This window comes from Helobdella robusta (assembly GCF_000326865.2).
Source record: "Helobdella robusta unplaced genomic scaffold HELROscaffold_63, whole genome shotgun sequence".
Lineage (NCBI taxonomy): Eukaryota > Metazoa > Annelida > Clitellata > Rhynchobdellida > Glossiphoniidae > Helobdella > Helobdella robusta.
The window spans coordinates 449,773-467,272 of record NW_008705353.1 but is presented as its reverse complement, the minus strand read 5'-3'; the positions used below and the strand labels follow the sequence as shown (position 1 = coordinate 467,272).

Genomic DNA, 17,500 nt, shown 5'->3' with positions numbered 1-17,500 from the left:
ATATACATACAAACATACATACATACTTAGACGCACACATACATACAAAACTTGTATCAATTATTCTTCAAAAAATTTTGCACCAAAATATTGAGCGTAAAATGCTTTTTTGTTGATGTCATAGTTAATGACGTAGATGTCATTGTTATTATTGTTATTATTATTATTACTATTATTATTTTCATCATCATCATCATCATTAAACTTTATGTTGATGTTGATATCTTACAGGCCGCGGAAAATATCTTCCCAAAAATTTTATTTTTATGCAAACCTACGTCACGTGATTGGTAGTTATTTTTAGATTAACATCATCATCGTCATTGTCATCATCACCACTACCATCATCATCATCGTCATCGTCAATTTATTTTCATCATAATTTTATCAGCCGGAGAAATTCCTTTCCTCCAGATATAATTGTTTAATTAGTATGTATGCATTATGCAAGCATGTAACTCTTTTTAATGTTTATATTGTTTGTTATTGGTATTGTTGTTGTTGTTGTTTTTGTTGTTGTCGTCGTTGTTGTTGTTGTTGTTTCTATTTGTTTTCTTATTATTACCGCGTAACTTATGCAGTGTTGTTTGTTCACTGTTGAAACAAAAAGCTGTTGAAATGGAGGGAAAGGAAGAGAGAGAAAGAGAGAGAGAGAGAGAGAGAGAGAGAGAAAGAAAGTGAAAAAAAATAAAGAAAGAATCAGAAACAAAGAAAAGAATTTCAGACAGCTAAAAATAAGAGCAAATACATCCCAGATAACTGTGGCAAATGTAGATCATATAAAACTAACGCGAATAAAATTCATTTCATTGATTTATACTACTACTACTACTACTGCTGCTGCTGCTGCTACTACTACTACTCCTACTACTGCTGCTGCTGCTGCTATTACTACTACTACTACTGCTGCTGCTGCTACTACTACTACCGCTTTTACAAACCTCTATGAACACGATGATGTCTTCAACCATATCGTCATCAATCTTTATGAAACCTTTGTAGGAATTCTCCACTTTTTTTTGTTGTTGTTGTTGTTGATGATTGCTGACGTCATTATTTTTATTGTTGTTGTTTTTGATGTTGTTGATGTTGTTGTTTTCGTCGTCGTTAATATTTTCAGTGACGTTGAACTCTAAGCTCCAGGAGATTTTTTTGTTTAAATCTCTCAGCCATTGGATATCCGGGTGCTGATGATTTGTGACGTCATACCTGATCAGCCAATCAAAAACCGGCTGGGGTCTGTGCGAGAAATATGATTGAATGTTCGTGTATCAGTCGGTCGAATGCTTGATTTCTGAATGGTTGAATGGTTTGCTATTTATATCGATAAAGACGACGATGACTGTTAATAATGAAACACCAATATGATAATTTACTTTCTAATTTGCTTCAAATTAGAGCCGCCATTTTTGCTACCATTCACAGCAGCAGCAGAAGCAGCAGCAGTGACGACAGCAACGTTGGGTTTTTCCTGATCCATATTCAGATGGGAATTCCACGATGACGTCATTGGAGTTTTGATGCTCAAGATCCGGAACATTGGCTTCAATTTCAATCTTGAAGTTGTGATGATGATGACGATGATGAGGATGATGATGAGGATGATGATGAGGATGATGATGAGGATGACAATTTGTTTGTCATGATGATGATAATGATGATGGAGAGATGTCGGTTTTGTTGAGATAGCGAGAACAATAATGGCGAACAGTAGAAAAAAAAAACCTCATCCAAAAGAAACATTAACGTTAAGAGCAAGAACAAAACTGCAACTACTACTATTCGCCAATGACACAACACCAACAACAACAGACCAACCTAAAAACAAGCCCGTCTACGTCATCGATCACGTGGCCTCTAACTCTCACCTTGACCTTGAACATCTCCCCAGCCTTGACCTGCTTGCTGGGGAGGTAGACGATGAAGTATGGGTCACCGTCCATTTTTTGGTAGCCCTTCAGTTCGTCTTCATCGTCGTTGTTGTTGCTGTCGTTGCTGTTGTCGTTGTTGTTGCTGACGTTATTGTTGTTGTTGTCAGTATTGATGACGTCATTTCGACTTACGTTTCTGCTGTTGTTGTTTTTGATGTTTTTAATGCCACCATTTACAGTTGAGTTAATGTTACCGAGCTCAACATTAGCTTGGTTCATGTCATTATTATTATTGTTGTTGTTGTTTTTGTTGTTGTTTTTGTTGCTGTTGTTGTTTTTGTTGTTATTGTTGTTGTTGTTTTTAGTTTCACGAGCAGAATGGCGCTGAGACAGAAAAATCTTCCCAAGATAAATAAACCCAACATCATCGGCATAATCTTCATCATCATCATCATTGTCGTCGTCATCATCATCACCGTAGACATCATCATCATCGTCGTCTTCGTCTTCTTCATCATCGTCGTCATTATCATTTAAAATATTATCACCGATCGAATGAGCGTTAGTAGTATTGTTGTTGTTGTTGTTGTTGTTGTTGTTGTTGTTGTTGTTGTTGAATTCGTTGCATTTATAGTTATTCGAGTCAAACGTGTGAACCGTATAATATACGCTAATGAAATTGCTCAATACTTTCTTCTGATTAACATTATTATTACTGTTGTTGTTGTTGATGACATTGTTGTTGTTGTTGTTAATGATGATGTCATTGTTGTGGTTGGTGGTGGTGAAGTCGTGTGGCCACCACCTAGAGGTAAATTCGCAGTGAATTTCTTTTAAGCATCAGTGGTATTATATTGTCAAATACGATGAAAAAAAAATCAGACTTTGTTTTATCACCACCATCATCATCATCGTCATCATCATCACCATCATCATCATTATCATCATCATCATCATCACCAACTTTTCAGAAAGAGTTGCTTCAACAAGACAGGCCTTGACGTCATGAGAAAAGTCGATGACGCAACCCGATGTTAAATATTCATAGTCTTTGGTCACCGACAGCTCTATGCAGATTTTTTGGTGCGGTCTGCTGCCGGAAGCGGAAGTAGGTGCCGAGGTGTTTTTTACGTCAGTATGAAGGTGGAATAATACCTGTTGTGCATGCAATAGTTTTATGTCCGTCTGCCTGTCCGTCTGTCTGTCTGTTTATTAGTTAGTATGAATGTATGCATGCATGCATGTTTGTATACATGTATGCATGCAGATGAAATGATGATAATTAGTTTTTTTTAAGTAACTTGCCAGTACCAGCCAGCCAACCAACCAGCTACACATCAGCAGAAACGTCATCATCATCATAGTTATAACAATGATACTCATCTTCCTCATCATCATCATCATCGTCGTCATCATCATCATCACCATTATCGTCATCACCATCATCATCATTACTCACTTTCAAGACGGGATGTTTTTTATGTATGCTCATTTCCGCGCCATTATCGAAAGAGCGTCCTCCGCTTACTCCTTCTCTCTCTTTCCCTCCATCACTATCATCATCACCACCATCATCATCATCATCATCTTCTTCGTCATCATCATCTTCTTCGTCATCATCATCATCTTCAGGATGAGTGCGGACGATCCTCCCATCAACGTATAACTCATCAGAAATGAAAAATCTTGAAGACGCTAATGACGACGACGACGAGGAACTGCTAAACATCTCCAATACATCATCATCATCGTCATTATCACCATCATCGTCATCATCATCGTAACGTCGGACGGGCAGATAGGTGTACTTATCGTGGCCATCGTAGATGATGTTGATTTTGTGGGCGTTTGAGAGGGGCGCGATGAAAAATTCATCGTGGGTGAAGTTTTTGGGGCTCCTGGGGTTCATGGGACGCATGAGGAGGCCCGAATTTGGGGGGATGAATTTGATGTGGAGGGTTTCCTGTTGATTTTGTGAGGGTAGTGGGTGAGGGTTTTGTTGTTGAGGGGGTGTTTCTTGTTGTTGCTGTTGGTGGTGGGGGTTTGTCGGTGCGTTAGATTCAATGTTGATTTTGTTGTTGTTGTTGTCATCGCCGTTTTCAAGTTTTATGAGATTTTTAGTACTTCCAATATTATTTTTGTTGTTATTGTTGTTGTTGTTGTTGTTTAAATAGTATTTATAGTTTTTCTTGACAACGTTGTTGTTGGGTTGATCGGATGTTAACAGCAAAACAACTGATATAAAAAATTTTAAAAGTTTGTATGTATGTACGTATGTGTGTATGTACGTATGTGTGTATGTATGTATGAATGTATGTATGTATGTATGTGTGTGTGTGTGTGTGTGTGTGTGTGTGTGTGTCTGTGCGTGTACGTATATATGTGTGTGTTTGTGCAGGTGTGTGTGTGTATATGTGTATGCATGTTGTGTGTGTATATATACATCTTTAGTAAAAGCAATCATTGAAAGTTGAAAATGCATACATACACATGTAAACACACACATATATACACACAAACATATATACATATACATACATACTACCCAAAACCACTTAGATACGCATAATATGTAAAGGCATTAAATTTAAATCCTGACCCACAACTGCCTATATGCCTCTAGCTTCGTTGACTTAAACTTAGCATTATATATACTATTAATAGTAGTAATAGTCATCATCATCGTCATCATCATCATCCTAGATACTTATGTAAACAAAGCAAATAATGGAATCAAATTTCGGGTCAATAAGTCCCTTTATAAACATTTCTGTATGCTCAGTGTACACAAATTATGTATGCATGTTTGTATGTATGTGAGTATGTATTTGTATGTACGTGTGTGTGTCTGTTTGTGTGTGTTTGTATGTATGTATGTGGTTGTGTGTGTGTGCGTGTGTATTATTGTATATATATCATTATAATTATAAGTTTACTACCTTGGGAACTGAGTAGGAGTACAATGAAGGTCAGCACATCCCTATTTCCCCAAAAATCCGTCATCCTAATCTTCATCGTCGTGTTCTTGGCGTGTTAAACGACCACCAAGACATATTTGATTAATCGTCGTTATTGGTTTTGTTATTAAATAACAAATTAATCCATTCACTCGTCATTTAATTCGTTAAATTTAGAAGAATTAAAACTTAATTAAGTTCATTTAATTAGCAAATCAATAAATTGTTCTCGAATTTCGATAAAGCGTTTTTAATTCTTCATACCAACGGTAAAAAAAACACACAGTATATTAATTTATTAATAACTCTTATAGTATTAAGTATAGGAGATACATAGGAAGGTATATCTTCAAATGATACCAACCATCCTCTGATTAATGTACCTCTATCTAGAGATGAATAGTATCATTTTTGTATATTCGTATTTGTATCTTAGTGTATCACTCGACCATATACGCTACTCTATCTAAATCATTGAAGAAACTTACAATGTAAATAGAAGAATAGTGTGTATGTATGCATGTACGTATGACTGTATGTATGTATGTATGTATGTATGAATGTATGTACGTATGTAAGTATGTATGTATGTATGCATGCATACATGTATGTAAGTATGTATGAATGTATGTATGAATATAAACATACATGCATTATATGCGGATCCATGAGCGACATACATACTTGCACGCATACATACACGCATATAAACATACAAACACACAAACATAGGCATATACATCGAGAAAGTTGTTTGTTGATAATTGATTAAAAAAACACGAAAAAATTGATAGCAGTATGTCCAAGCTATGTGCTATATATATGTTACATCTATTTATTATACATATATATATATATATATATATATATATATTTGTATATATTATATATACACATTTTTCACACACATACATACATAAATACATATTTGATTTATATTATATATTGTTAATAATTTTCGCCATATATTAAGGCCACAAAGCTTTGATTAGACACATAAGAAGATAAAAAATTCCTAAATACCCATATAATATTCAATTTGAATGTCAGATTTATGCAAGGTTTAGTTGGATGTATTCAATACACACATACATACAAAAACCCACCCACACACACATACATCCACACATACACGCATGCACACACGCAAACAAACACACACACACATACATCCACACACGCATACAAACAAACAAAAACGTACTCTGTAATTGAAATATCATGTAGTGTAAATATTTTTTTACATTTGAAACATCGCCAGTAAGAACGCACTAAAACAATATTTTTTGTGCATACATGTTTCAATGTATTTTTGTATTTTTCTCTCTTTCTTTCACTTTCTCTCTCTCTCTCTCCTTTCTCTCTCTCTCTTCTTTTTCTCCATTTAACAGACTAATATAATAAACAATAGATGATCGACTTATCAAAATACCCTAACATGACATAGTTTCATTGATTTCTATACATTCTATGGTTACCTAACAGTTTCTACAAATTTGAAGTTAATTTAAAATATTTTTCATCTATATGTATGTTAATAAGTTTGGGGCTATGATATAGTGAAATAAGTTGGTAGTTTTTCTAACCAGATTCATGTAGTATTTAATCTCATGAGCATGAAAATGTATAATTTGGTATTTAAAATCTTGACTTTTTGATATATGGTATCTTGAAATGACCGAATAGTAACTGAACACGCGATTCATGTACATGTGTACATAAATATTCAGTTATTGATATGCTCAGATAAGTGGTAAATTTGCAATATTTAAGTATAATGATATAAAAATGAAAAAAATTTGCTTATATATTTTGTATCTTTGTAAGAGCAACTGCTCCTAACTACTATAATATAGGTCACCTTTTAATCATCTCGCACGGTTTGAACGTTCGTTTGAGGCCGTTTTTGAAGCGGAGTTTGATTGAAAAATGCCGTCTTTCACACTGAACACTAATTTGCCGAGGGATAAGATTCCTCCTAATTTTCCGGCTGAAATTTCCAAATTGCTTTCGAAGCTTACCGGAAAGCCGGAGTCTGTAAGTTTCGGTTTTTCTGTCAATGTTGTGTGCTGGTTGTGTGACTTTTCTGGTTCTATGAGGAAATTACGTTTTAAAAATTCAAAAATTGTAATTCTGAAGTTATTTGGTTTTCAAAATAGAAAAAAAATCATAAAATTCAGTTCTATTGATAATTATAAATGCAAAATTTGGATTAGTACATAACAGTGGCCATAAATTCGGACCAGTTGCGAGTATTCAATGGTACTCCAGCTCCGTGTGCAAGTAGCACTCTAGAAATTTTGGGAAGTGTGGACAGCAAGAAGGTCACCAAGGAAATTAATGGTCTGATTCATGAAAAACTGGGTATTGATTTTGACAGGTAAGTAGTTTGAGAGTTCCATTTTAGTATTTTATTCAGTATTTTGGCATTTTATTCATTTAAAATTTTGTATCAGTCTTTTTACTTACAATTTACATTACAGTTTGCAAATATATGTTAGTAACATTTTGGTGAATCTTATTTAGTATTTTACCTAGTGTTTTAGTATTCTATTTATAACATTAATTGGTAGTTTTTATTAATGTTGAAAACTGTTTAAGTTCAATTCAATGTATTTTAATTGGATCTGCAGTTATTATTAGCTGAAACTTACTTCAGTTTCAATATATTGCATGTTATATGCTACTTTTATTAAAAAAAAGAATTTATTTCAGCATATATAATCAGACTTAATTAAAATAATGGCTCAATTTATTTTTAATTATCACAATTTCTTTACAGACTGTTCCTATTTTTCTACAACTTAAGTGGTTCTCAAGTTGGTCATGGTCAATCCACATTTGGCTAATAAACTTAGTGTTCATCTTTGTACTTATTGATAAATTAGTTGGTAATTAATAAACTAATTAATAAATTTATTAGATGTGTTAGTTAGTTAATTAATTGACTCAATTAATTAATTAATTGTTAATTTACCACAATTAACACAATTAATTAATTACCACAATTAACGCAATCAATTAATTAATTGTTAATTTACCACAATTAACGCAATTAATTAATTGTTTTAATTAATTTATCTTGTGTTAATCAAAGAATATTACAATCATGTTTTGTATTTGTGTATCTGGTCTATGGTTTTAAATGATGGTATAATCCTTTGTTAGAAAACTAACTTTGTTGAATCAATTAATTTCCTTTTGAATGAATTATTTATCATATTTATTTGTTATCTTTGCTATATTTGTAATCTTAGGGTTGTAAAAATCTCTAGTATAAAAAAACTAGGTTACTAGCAAAGTCAGTGTTATAGTGTTATTGGCGATCGTGCGACAGTGAATGCGTCTCTGCCTCTTGTTGAGTTAGTGAAAAATTTAGTGCTTCCATTACTGTTGGCGTTCGAACAAACGATTTTCTCTGAAGTTACGACACTGGTGTCAGTAGCGAAACAACATTTTATAATATATACGCCGATTCGCTTGTCTATGCCCAAACCTGTCGAACGATAATAAGTTGTTCGATCGCTTTAATTTTATTTAATTTAGAAATTTGGTAAATCGGATTTAAATATTCGAGAAAATGTCTAATCGTCGATTAGTGAGTTACATCGCTCAGGAAGAACCAGCTTTCATAACTAAATTCAAAAATAAAATTGGTTATGTAGAGGAAATTGTTCCAGATGTGAATTCAAAGTTTTCTAAAAATGAAGATAAGGTTGAAAAATTGAGCAAAAAAGAATTAATAAAAAAAAAGATGGCGGAGTACAACAGTGATGACGACGAAGAGGCCAAACCCCAGGTTGTGGCCCTCAACAATGGAGATCTCACTGAAGAGGAAGCTATGAAGCTTGATGTTAAAATTAGTGATATTGAAGGTTTGTCAAATTTGCTTGTGTTATTGTCTGTTGTATGTGTATTTTAGTGTTTGTATGAAGTGTACAATTTATTTGTCTCCAAAACTCAAAATGAACATTATTTTCTATTCATTAATTACTTTAGTGCAATCATTTTAGTAAAGTAGTAGTATGTATGTGACAATAACTAATAATGAGTAAAGAAATAGTAAAAAATTAAAATTAAGTAATTTTCTACTAATATATTACAACTTAACTTATATAGAGTATATTTACTAATAATTACTTAGTTACTAACAAATTTCATTCAATCTTTTCAGATGAAGCAAATGGGAGAATATTGTTTAAAAAGCCAAAAAAAAGAACAGCCCCAAATTCAGATGCAGGTTCAATCACAACTTCATCTGTCAAAAGGTCTAAGGTGGATGATAATGATGGTGATGGGAAAGTCAGTACTTTATCATCTACAAAGTTGTCTTCCTCTACAAAGTCATCATCTGCAAAGTTGTCTTCCTGTACAAATTCATCAACTGCAAAGTCGTCTTCCTCTACAAAGTCGTCTTCCTCTACAAAGGCTAACAAAAAAGCTGACAAGCCCAAGACTAACTTGCTTTCTTTTGATACAGATTATTGATTTCTCATAAACAACTTGTAAATTCTTGTAAATAAACTTTACTTTTGTAATTATGCCTATATTTTGTTGTAAATAAACTTGTTATAAACATAAATTTGTGTTTTCGAAAATTAGATCGTGCAACATGCGTTAGCTAAGCCGATGGAAAATTATTTTTAACAAAGAAAAAATTTAAATTATTTGATCTATGGTTTACAAATCTAGATGTTAAAAGTTAATCTATGCTTACATAACTAAATATCGCTGGCACGAGTTTACAGTTTAGAATCCGCACGAAATTAAATTTTTAAAAATGGCGAAAACTAAAAAAAATCATTCCGATCTGATGCGTAGAAGATCAATGAAAAATAAAAGTGTTAGCAAATTCGAGATTAAAGTTAACAAACAGAAACATCACGTTTTAGGGCAAAAATTAAGTAAGTATGACAGGGGGATGCCCGGAGTTTCTAAATCGAAATCCATCAAGAAGGTTTTTTATTTGTTGTTTCGTACAATCCGACGATTATAACGATATATATTTTATTTATTAATTTAATAATTAATTTTATTAAATATAACAATATATAATAATAATTGTATATATAATAATATATAATAAATATAACAATATATATTTTTTTATATAACAATAATAAGATGATTATTTTCAATTTCTTCACTAAAAATTTTAGAGAATGGAGACGCTGTTGGTGGAGTATCAAAAGTTGAATAAGGCAAACCAATTCTTAGACCATCGCGTCGACGAAAAGGAGAAAAATCTCTCAGAAGATGCAAAGGCCATTAGGCGACTTAAATTGTCTAAAAAGGCAAATTAATTTAGTTTATGTCTTTATGTTTTTACCACAAATTTAATTTTTATATAAAAAAATAAAAGTTTTTTAACACATGATTAAGAAGAGCAGTCTCAATTATTTTTATTCATAATTTCATCAGTTTTAAATTAAAATCACTAATTGTTGTTTTACAAATCATCCTATCCATCAGAATCTCTACAATCTAAATGATGACGACGACTTCAACTACGATGACGACTGTGAAGATGATGACAAAAACAACCAACTAACTCATGCTGGAAAATCTCTCTCTCAAATAGAAAATTTTGATGATGACAACTGGAGTTATGGTGACGACGATGATGACGATGATGATGAAAATAAGGGGAAAATATCGGGAAAGATTGTGGCAGAGGAACATTTCGGTGGCTTCATGAAAGCCAAACAGGACAAAAAGGACGACGGTGAAGGTGGTGAAAATAGTGGGGAGGTTAAAAAGGTGAAATCTCATGCAGACAGGATGGCTGAAATTATCATGGATTCTATAATCAAGAAGGTGATTTTGAATCAGCTCTGCTGTAATGATAATTGTGGCAATAAAGATGATGATATAAATTTTGTCTTTTCAATTTTCTATTTGTTCTTTCTTTCTTTCATTCATTTATCTATTCATTCATCCATTCATTCATTCATTCATCAATTCATTTGGCCATTTGCTTCTCCCTCCAATCATTAACAATTAATTCATTCAACCATCCAATAACCTATCCATTCATCTATTGATTCATCTATTGACTCATTCATTCTTTTGTTTATTTATTCGTTCGTTCATTCATTCAATGCATTTCCTTTTTATTCCTTCTCTCCATCGTAGAACCAGAGAAAGAGAGAAAAATTTGAACATCTGAAGCAAGTTGAAGAGTTGAATGCCAACATGAAGAACGTACTGCCTCAGCTTAATGTATGTCAAGATGACGACGATGATGATGGTTGAATGATGATGATGATGATGGTGAATATGATGATTTCATTATCATGGTTAATAAATTGACACTCCTACGTAAATGTTGATACACCTGGATAGATTTGTACACACACACATACATACACACACACACACACACACACACATACAAACGTGCACGAACGCCTACTCACACACAAACAAACACACAGACACAAACAAACAAATAAACACGCAGATACATTTGAGAAAAGATGGAGAAGATGATGGGAAAAATGAGAAACCAGACAGTCTTGATATTAAGATGAGAATGTTGCACTTTCTACCGAAAGGAACTGTATGTTGATTGTATGATTGATTGATTGATTGATTGGATGATTGATTGATTGGATTATTGATTGATTGGATGAATGATCGATTAACTTTCACTTCATTCTCTTCTTCCATTCACCAAGCCATCAGACAGGCTGAAATCCAAAGAGGAAATTGATCGACTCGAGAGGGAGAGGCTGAAAAAATCGGAAGTGAGTCGAGATAACGATGCCGGTTTTGATTGTGATTACGATTATTATTATTATTATTATTATTATTATTATGGTAGACTGAATGAGAGAAATACTTTTTTTCATTCATCCAGGAAGAAAGGATTGAAAGAATGAAGGGTGACCCGAAGGTCAAGGGGTCATCTGCCGTTAGAGTGCACCAATCAGCTGATGACTTGAACGATGAGTGAGCTTTTTTTGTTGTTGTTATTATTGTTATTATTATAATTATTATTGTTGTTGTTGATGTTGTTTATTTGCAGCTATTGGTTACCTGAGAACAAAAGGAAAGACAAGAAAGTTTCATTTGCTGGTTATTATTATTATTGTTATTATTATTATCATTAGTGATGTTATTATTATCATTGTTATTATTATTATTATCATTAATGGCTTTGCATGATGATTGTAAATGAAAGAGCCTGAAAAGTAATTATTTAAATTTCATAATAATTATTAATTAATCATTTATTTAATGTCAGATGACGTAAAAGGCGATGATGATGATGATGATGAGGAGGAGGTGGATGAAGAAGAAGAAGAAGAAGATGGCGATGATGATGATGAGGGCAAGGATGATGATGATGAGGGCAAGGATGATGACGACGATGATGATGATGATGATGGTGGTGATGATGACAGAGAGAACGTAAGTAGCGGTAATAAAGATAAAAGCAAGTTAAAAATGAAGCCTGGGAATTCAAAAAATGATGATGACGACGACGACGACGATGATGGCGGTGATGATGCCCTGAAAGACCTATCAGACGTTCTTTCAAGTGATAATGACGACGATGATGATGAAGAGGACGACGACGATGATGAAAGAAAATCAGATGGTAAGATTGTAAAATCCACCAAGCCAAATCAGACCTCAGTTGGCGACAATAAACTTGAGGCCATTCTCTCTCGGATCACTGAACTGTCAATAATCATTCCAAACGCTTCACCATCAATTACGTCACCATCATCATCATCAACAACTACTACGACGCCATTATCGTCATCATCATTCGCAACAACGACAGCAGTAGTAGAGGCTAACAAGCAAAAAACTAAGTCTCCTAAAAAATCAACTGCTACTTCTACTACTGCTGCTGCTGCTGCTGCTACTTCCACTACAGTAGCTGTAGTAGTAGCTGCTGCCGAAGTTCCAAACGCAACCGTCACAGCAGCAATAAATAATAATACTAATAGCGCCACATCAATGAACAGCTTATTGAAAGAATTATACACTTTAAGTACTAAGCAATCAAATTCTACCGCACTGGCCGGTCTAGTAAGAGATTCTATAATTAACCATCACCTGGAATTTCAAATTTCCATCGATAAGTCTAAAAATAACTCCGGGAAATACCCGAAAGATAACATTAAATGGGTTTGTATTATTATTATTAGTTAATGTAGTTGTACTAACGCTAATAATAGTAGTAGTGTAATAGTAGTGGTAGTAGTAGTAGTAAATGTATTTGTAGTAGTAGTAATGAACATGTAGTAATTTACCTAAAAGTAGTTGTGTTAAATATAAAATTTATAAAAAATTCTTTAAACTAATTCACTCAAATATTCAATGATTGATACAAAATTTTGCGGTTCAATGATGATGATGAAATGACCTTACTTGACCTGACCCAGTTACTTGACCTATTTCTGGTGGCCCAATTATACCCCACGTCAGATTATCATCATCACGTCGTCACTCCGACCATGCTGTTCATGTCGCAACTGCTCTCCCAGGTTCGTACTGGTAGTAGTAGTAGTAGCTGTTGTAGTTGGAATAGTAGTAGTATGAGTAGTTGTAGTAGTAGTAGCTCTAGTAGTTGTAGTAGTAGTAAGAGTAGTAGTAATCTGACGTGGGGTATAATTGGGCCACTAGTAGTTGTTGTAGTAGTAAAATTTAAACATATTTGAAGTTGTAGTATTGATTTTAGTAGTAATTGTATTAGTAGTAGTAGTGGTAGTTGTAGCAGCGTAGAAGCAGCAGCAGCAGTAGTAGTAGTAGTAAGAGTAGTTGTAGCGATAAAATTCTTAAGTGATGCTTGTATATCTATGTTTTTTTTATACAGGTGTCTATCAGTTCAACATATGATGTTGCTTGTGGTCTGGTTATATGTGCACTATCGTATGAGGTGTGTTTTGATTGATTGATTAGTTGATTGATTGGTCGGCTGTTTGATTGCTGACTGGTTGATTGATTTGTTGATTGATTAATTGATTGATTGATTGATATTATAAATGAATGACTGATTGATTGATACAATGAATGAATGATTGAAATATTAGTAACTAGTTGATGCATCTTTTAATTATATTTTCAGTATGTCAGGCTATCAAAGCGATTCATGCCTGAAGCTGTTCAATTTCTAAAAACCGTTTTAATAATGCATACCGACCTAAACACAGGTTTGTTATTATTATTATTATTATTAACTATTCATAATTTTTCATAATTATTTATAATTATCCATAATTAATTTACTATGAATTTTTTGATTGGTTGCAGAGGATAAACAGAAGTCTTCGTTATTGAGAGTTGAGGATTTCAATTTGTTGAAATCCAAGCCTATAGAGTTCGACATTTTTTTCTTCTCTCATTCATTCATTTATTCATTCATTTATTCATTTGTATCTTCATTCATTCATTCGTTCGTTCGTTCGTTTGTTTGTTTGTTTATTGGCTTTTACTGATAAATGTTCTATTTGAAACTATACTGCAATTTTGTAGGTTTAAGTTAATAGTTTTTTTAATACCCACCTAATTTTGTTAATTCATTTATTAATTCATTTGTTAATTCATTCATTCATCCGTTCTTTCTTTCTTTCACTCATTCATTTTTAGAACGTTCAATCCATCACCTTTCAATCTATCTCATCTGATGGCTGCTGACTCGCGAGCCTTCCTTCAATCTGATGATTTCAAGTTAGTTTCACATTTCATACTATTCCTTTAATGCATTGCAACCTTTTACTCATTCATTCAATTCACTCACTCATTCATGCATTCATTCTTCATTTATTTATTTGTCATTAATTCATTTATCCATTCATCATCATTCATTCATTCATTTGAACGACAGAATGACAACGTTGTGGTACACTCTTGTTCTGCTTAGAAAGTTCACGAAATTATACGCCGACCTGCCATCTGTCACTCAGATATTTCAACCAATCAGAACTCACCTTCAAAGTGTCACTAATGAATTAATGCACACGGAATGCATAAAGGTATAAAATTTAATTATAATTATACAATCACTATAATTTCGGTTATTGTTTTACCATTATTGTCGTTATTAATAATAATAATTATTAATATTATCTTAAATATCACAGAAATTAGCCAGTGAGTTAACAAATGATTTGGAATCATTCAAAAAGCCATGGCAGCCATTGGTCAGACCATTGACCAGGCCTCAGCCAATCAAACAGTTCGAACCAAGAGTTGCAGAGAAGTAGGTTGTTGATTGGATGGTTAGTTGGATGGTTAATTGATCGGTCTGTTTGGTTGGTTGGTTGGCTAATAATACCGTTAATATTACACCGATGTTAGCATTACTGTTAACTTTTACTTTAGTAACATAGAAAGTGAATTTGTGAAAATAAAATATCATTATATGCTGTTGTCATACAGTCTTACTTATTTTATTTCCTAATAAGGTTTGATGGTCGCAAAAAAATTGTTGGTCACAAGGACTTCCAAGCCCGCAAGAGGGAGCAGATCAAATACAAAAAACTCATGAAAGGTTCTGAGAAAGAGATTAGGAAAGATCAAAGTTTCCTCTCTGAGCATATTTTCCAGGAAAAAATAAGATTGTACGTTCATTTTTTTTTGTTCGTTTTATTTCTGATTTATTTTCTATAATTTGAAAATGGAATGCTAAATTCTTTTTTAATCAACTAAACAACAGGAACAAGGAACGCGAGGACAAAACGAAAAAGATTCTGAATTCTCTGGCTCAACAGGAAGGTGACTTCAAAAGCATGCTGAAGCGTAAGAGGAAAGCCGATACTACTGCTGCTGCTGGCCCTGATAAAAAAGGGAAAGTTGTTAAATTTTAAGGAGAATTTGTTATGAACTATTTGTTTATTCATTGTACTTTTTTTCTAGAACTCTTACATAGTTTTATTTTGAAGATGTTTATTAAAAAAAATTAGAGAAAGGTGTTCATGGTGTTGTCATTTGACGATAATTGGTGGGTTTTTTAAACGAATTTTGTACATCAACGTGACATTTGTTTGTTTTGACTAGAATTAGAATAAGAAAGTACTTGACTTACTCAATAGCGTTTCAATAAAATATGAAACTACATAGCCCATCTCAAGTTTGCCATAAATAATTCGATTAATCTACATCTATCTAATCTGAAAAAATGGCGACCACCGAGTTGATAAAAGCATTTTTCGAAGAAGTAAATGAAAGAGTGAGCAGTATTTTCAAGAAATGTGATTTGTTACTTTGCACTCTCGCTTTTCTCTGGTTCATGTTCATATGGGAGTTGTACCTGGCCTACAGACAGGTTCGTCACTTTAAAAATTAAATTAATATTTAAAAACTCAACTTTCTACTAAATCTGAAATATCTAATATGCAGATGCAGACTTTGTTTGTATTGTATATATTTTTTAACTTCAGTTTTATTTTATTCAAGAGTTATTTCCAAGTTTTCTGAAATCAAAAAATGTAAAATGAAGATCTAAAATTTTAATATATTTTTTAGAGAAAAATCTTTAAAAATGTAACTGTGAGGCCGAAAGTGATTGAATCAATAATGGACAGTGAAAGTTTTGAGAAAGCACGTCTGTACAACTTGGACAAGAGTAACTTTGCGTTCTGGTCCGGTCTTTACAGTCAGATCGAAACTACTGTCAGAGATTTTCTGTTATTTTTTCATTTTTAATTTCATTTTATTCTATTTTTTCATAGAGCCGTCTTATTTTATTCACCCTAAAACTGTCATCTATGTGCTACAACACTCAAACATGAAATATTACCAACTGCCCATAATTTATTTGTATAAATTTGTTCTATTCAACATAAAATACAAATATAATACATAAATTTATCATAAAAACTGCCTTCTTAATGAAGAAACCAAGAACAGTCACTTAATACATTGTTAATTTCTTATGATTTTTATAAATACAATAGAGATTTAGCATAAGAAAATTTTTTATAAAAATCAGTATATGTAATTTGTAATTTTTTTTATAATAATTGTGTTAAAATATGAAAAATTATATTAAGATTGTGATGTATTTAAAAAACACAGGTCATTATATGGTTCTTCCTGCTTTCTTATGCCTGGGACTGGTCTGAGAATATAGTTGTCTATTTTGGCCTCAATAAAGACTATGAAGTAAATTTTTTTTAATTAATTAATTAGTTATAATTATTCATCATTATTTAAATTTATTTAAATTAATTAATTATTTAGCTATAATTATTCACCATTATTTACATTTATTATTTAAATATTTAGTACATGAAACATTATATAAGTTTTTAGATTTTTTAATATATTTTACCATTATTTTTCTCTAAATATAAATTTATTCGTATTCTCCACTGATTAAATATTTAGCATAAATTTTTAAATACATTTTTGATATTTTTTATACAAATTTAATTATTTTTTTTTACAAAATTTTTACTCTAGATCACACAATCCTTGGTTTTCACTTCCATAACATCTCTCTATAGTCTCATAACGTCACTGCCCTGGAGTTTATATTCGACATTTGTCTTGGAGCAGAAGCACGGATTTAATAATCAAGTCATTTTTTTTTTTTACTTAAATACATATTTATTTCATACATAATATGAGACACATTTATTTGCAAAAAATTTTCGTATAATTTGTGTGTGTGCGTGCGTACGTGTGTATGCGTGCGTGCGTTTGTGTAAT

General features: G+C 32.4%; 5 protein-coding genes across 5 annotated transcripts in view; all 5 read left to right on the top strand.

Annotated features, from left to right (window-relative positions):
- Window positions 1-6,757: 6,757 nt before the first annotated feature.
- On the top strand, window positions 6,758-7,677 carry HELRODRAFT_180615 (hypothetical protein; the record flags this gene model as incomplete). Its single annotated transcript, XM_009029920.1, has 3 exons — window positions 6,758-6,865; window positions 7,045-7,208; window positions 7,611-7,677. 3 exons carry the CDS (start codon window positions 6,758-6,760, stop codon window positions 7,675-7,677), a joined length of 339 nt encoding a protein of 112 aa, XP_009028168.1.
- Window positions 7,678-8,408: 731 nt separating this feature from the next.
- HELRODRAFT_152267 (hypothetical protein) lies at window positions 8,409-9,112 on the top strand (the record flags this gene model as incomplete). The annotated part of the gene is made up of 2 exons (XM_009029919.1): window positions 8,409-8,703; window positions 9,003-9,112. Coding segments are annotated over 2 exons (405 nt in total), but the record flags the coding sequence as incomplete, so codon positions are not given.
- A 471-nt stretch (window positions 9,113-9,583) lies between these two features.
- HELRODRAFT_193948 (hypothetical protein) lies at window positions 9,584-12,312 on the top strand. Its single transcript, XM_009029918.1, has 9 exons — window positions 9,584-9,785; window positions 9,988-10,122; window positions 10,301-10,645; window positions 10,964-11,050; window positions 11,292-11,390; window positions 11,509-11,577; window positions 11,691-11,782; window positions 11,859-11,908; window positions 12,191-12,312. Exons 1-9 carry the CDS (start codon window positions 9,609-9,611, stop codon window positions 12,193-12,195), a joined length of 1,059 nt encoding a protein of 352 aa, XP_009028166.1. The 5' UTR covers window positions 9,584-9,608; the 3' UTR covers window positions 12,196-12,312.
- An 894-nt stretch (window positions 12,313-13,206) lies between these two features.
- On the top strand, window positions 13,207-15,759 carry HELRODRAFT_193947 (hypothetical protein; the record flags this gene model as incomplete). Its single annotated transcript, XM_009029917.1, has 8 exons — window positions 13,207-13,332; window positions 13,914-13,998; window positions 14,099-14,165; window positions 14,435-14,515; window positions 14,673-14,820; window positions 14,929-15,047; window positions 15,253-15,408; window positions 15,504-15,759. 8 exons carry the CDS (start codon window positions 13,207-13,209, stop codon window positions 15,652-15,654), a joined length of 933 nt encoding a protein of 310 aa, XP_009028165.1. The 3' UTR covers window positions 15,655-15,759.
- A 206-nt stretch (window positions 15,760-15,965) lies between these two features.
- Window positions 15,966-17,500, top strand: part of HELRODRAFT_193946 (hypothetical protein) — a gene marked incomplete at its 5' end in the record, with an annotated part of 10,971 nt that continues 9,436 nt past the window's right edge. The window contains 4 exons of the mRNA XM_009029916.1: window positions 15,966-16,112; window positions 16,313-16,459; window positions 16,865-16,951; window positions 17,252-17,368. Of these exons, the coding sequence (XP_009028164.1) occupies window positions 15,966-16,112; window positions 16,313-16,459; window positions 16,865-16,951; window positions 17,252-17,368 (498 nt within the window). The remainder of the gene's footprint in view (window positions 16,113-16,312; window positions 16,460-16,864; window positions 16,952-17,251; window positions 17,369-17,500) is intronic.

Coding starts and splice junctions, on each gene's coding strand:
- HELRODRAFT_193948 (XM_009029918.1), top strand. CDS start 9,609: ATGGCGAAAACTAAAAAAAATCATTCCGATCTGATGCGTAGAAGATCA. Junction 10,123..10,300: donor GACTTAAATTGTCTAAAAAG/GCAAATTAATTT, acceptor CCTATCCATCAG/AATCTCTACAATCTAAATGA. Junction 11,391..11,508: donor ACTTTCTACCGAAAGGAACT/GTATGTTGATTG, acceptor CCATTCACCAAG/CCATCAGACAGGCTGAAATC.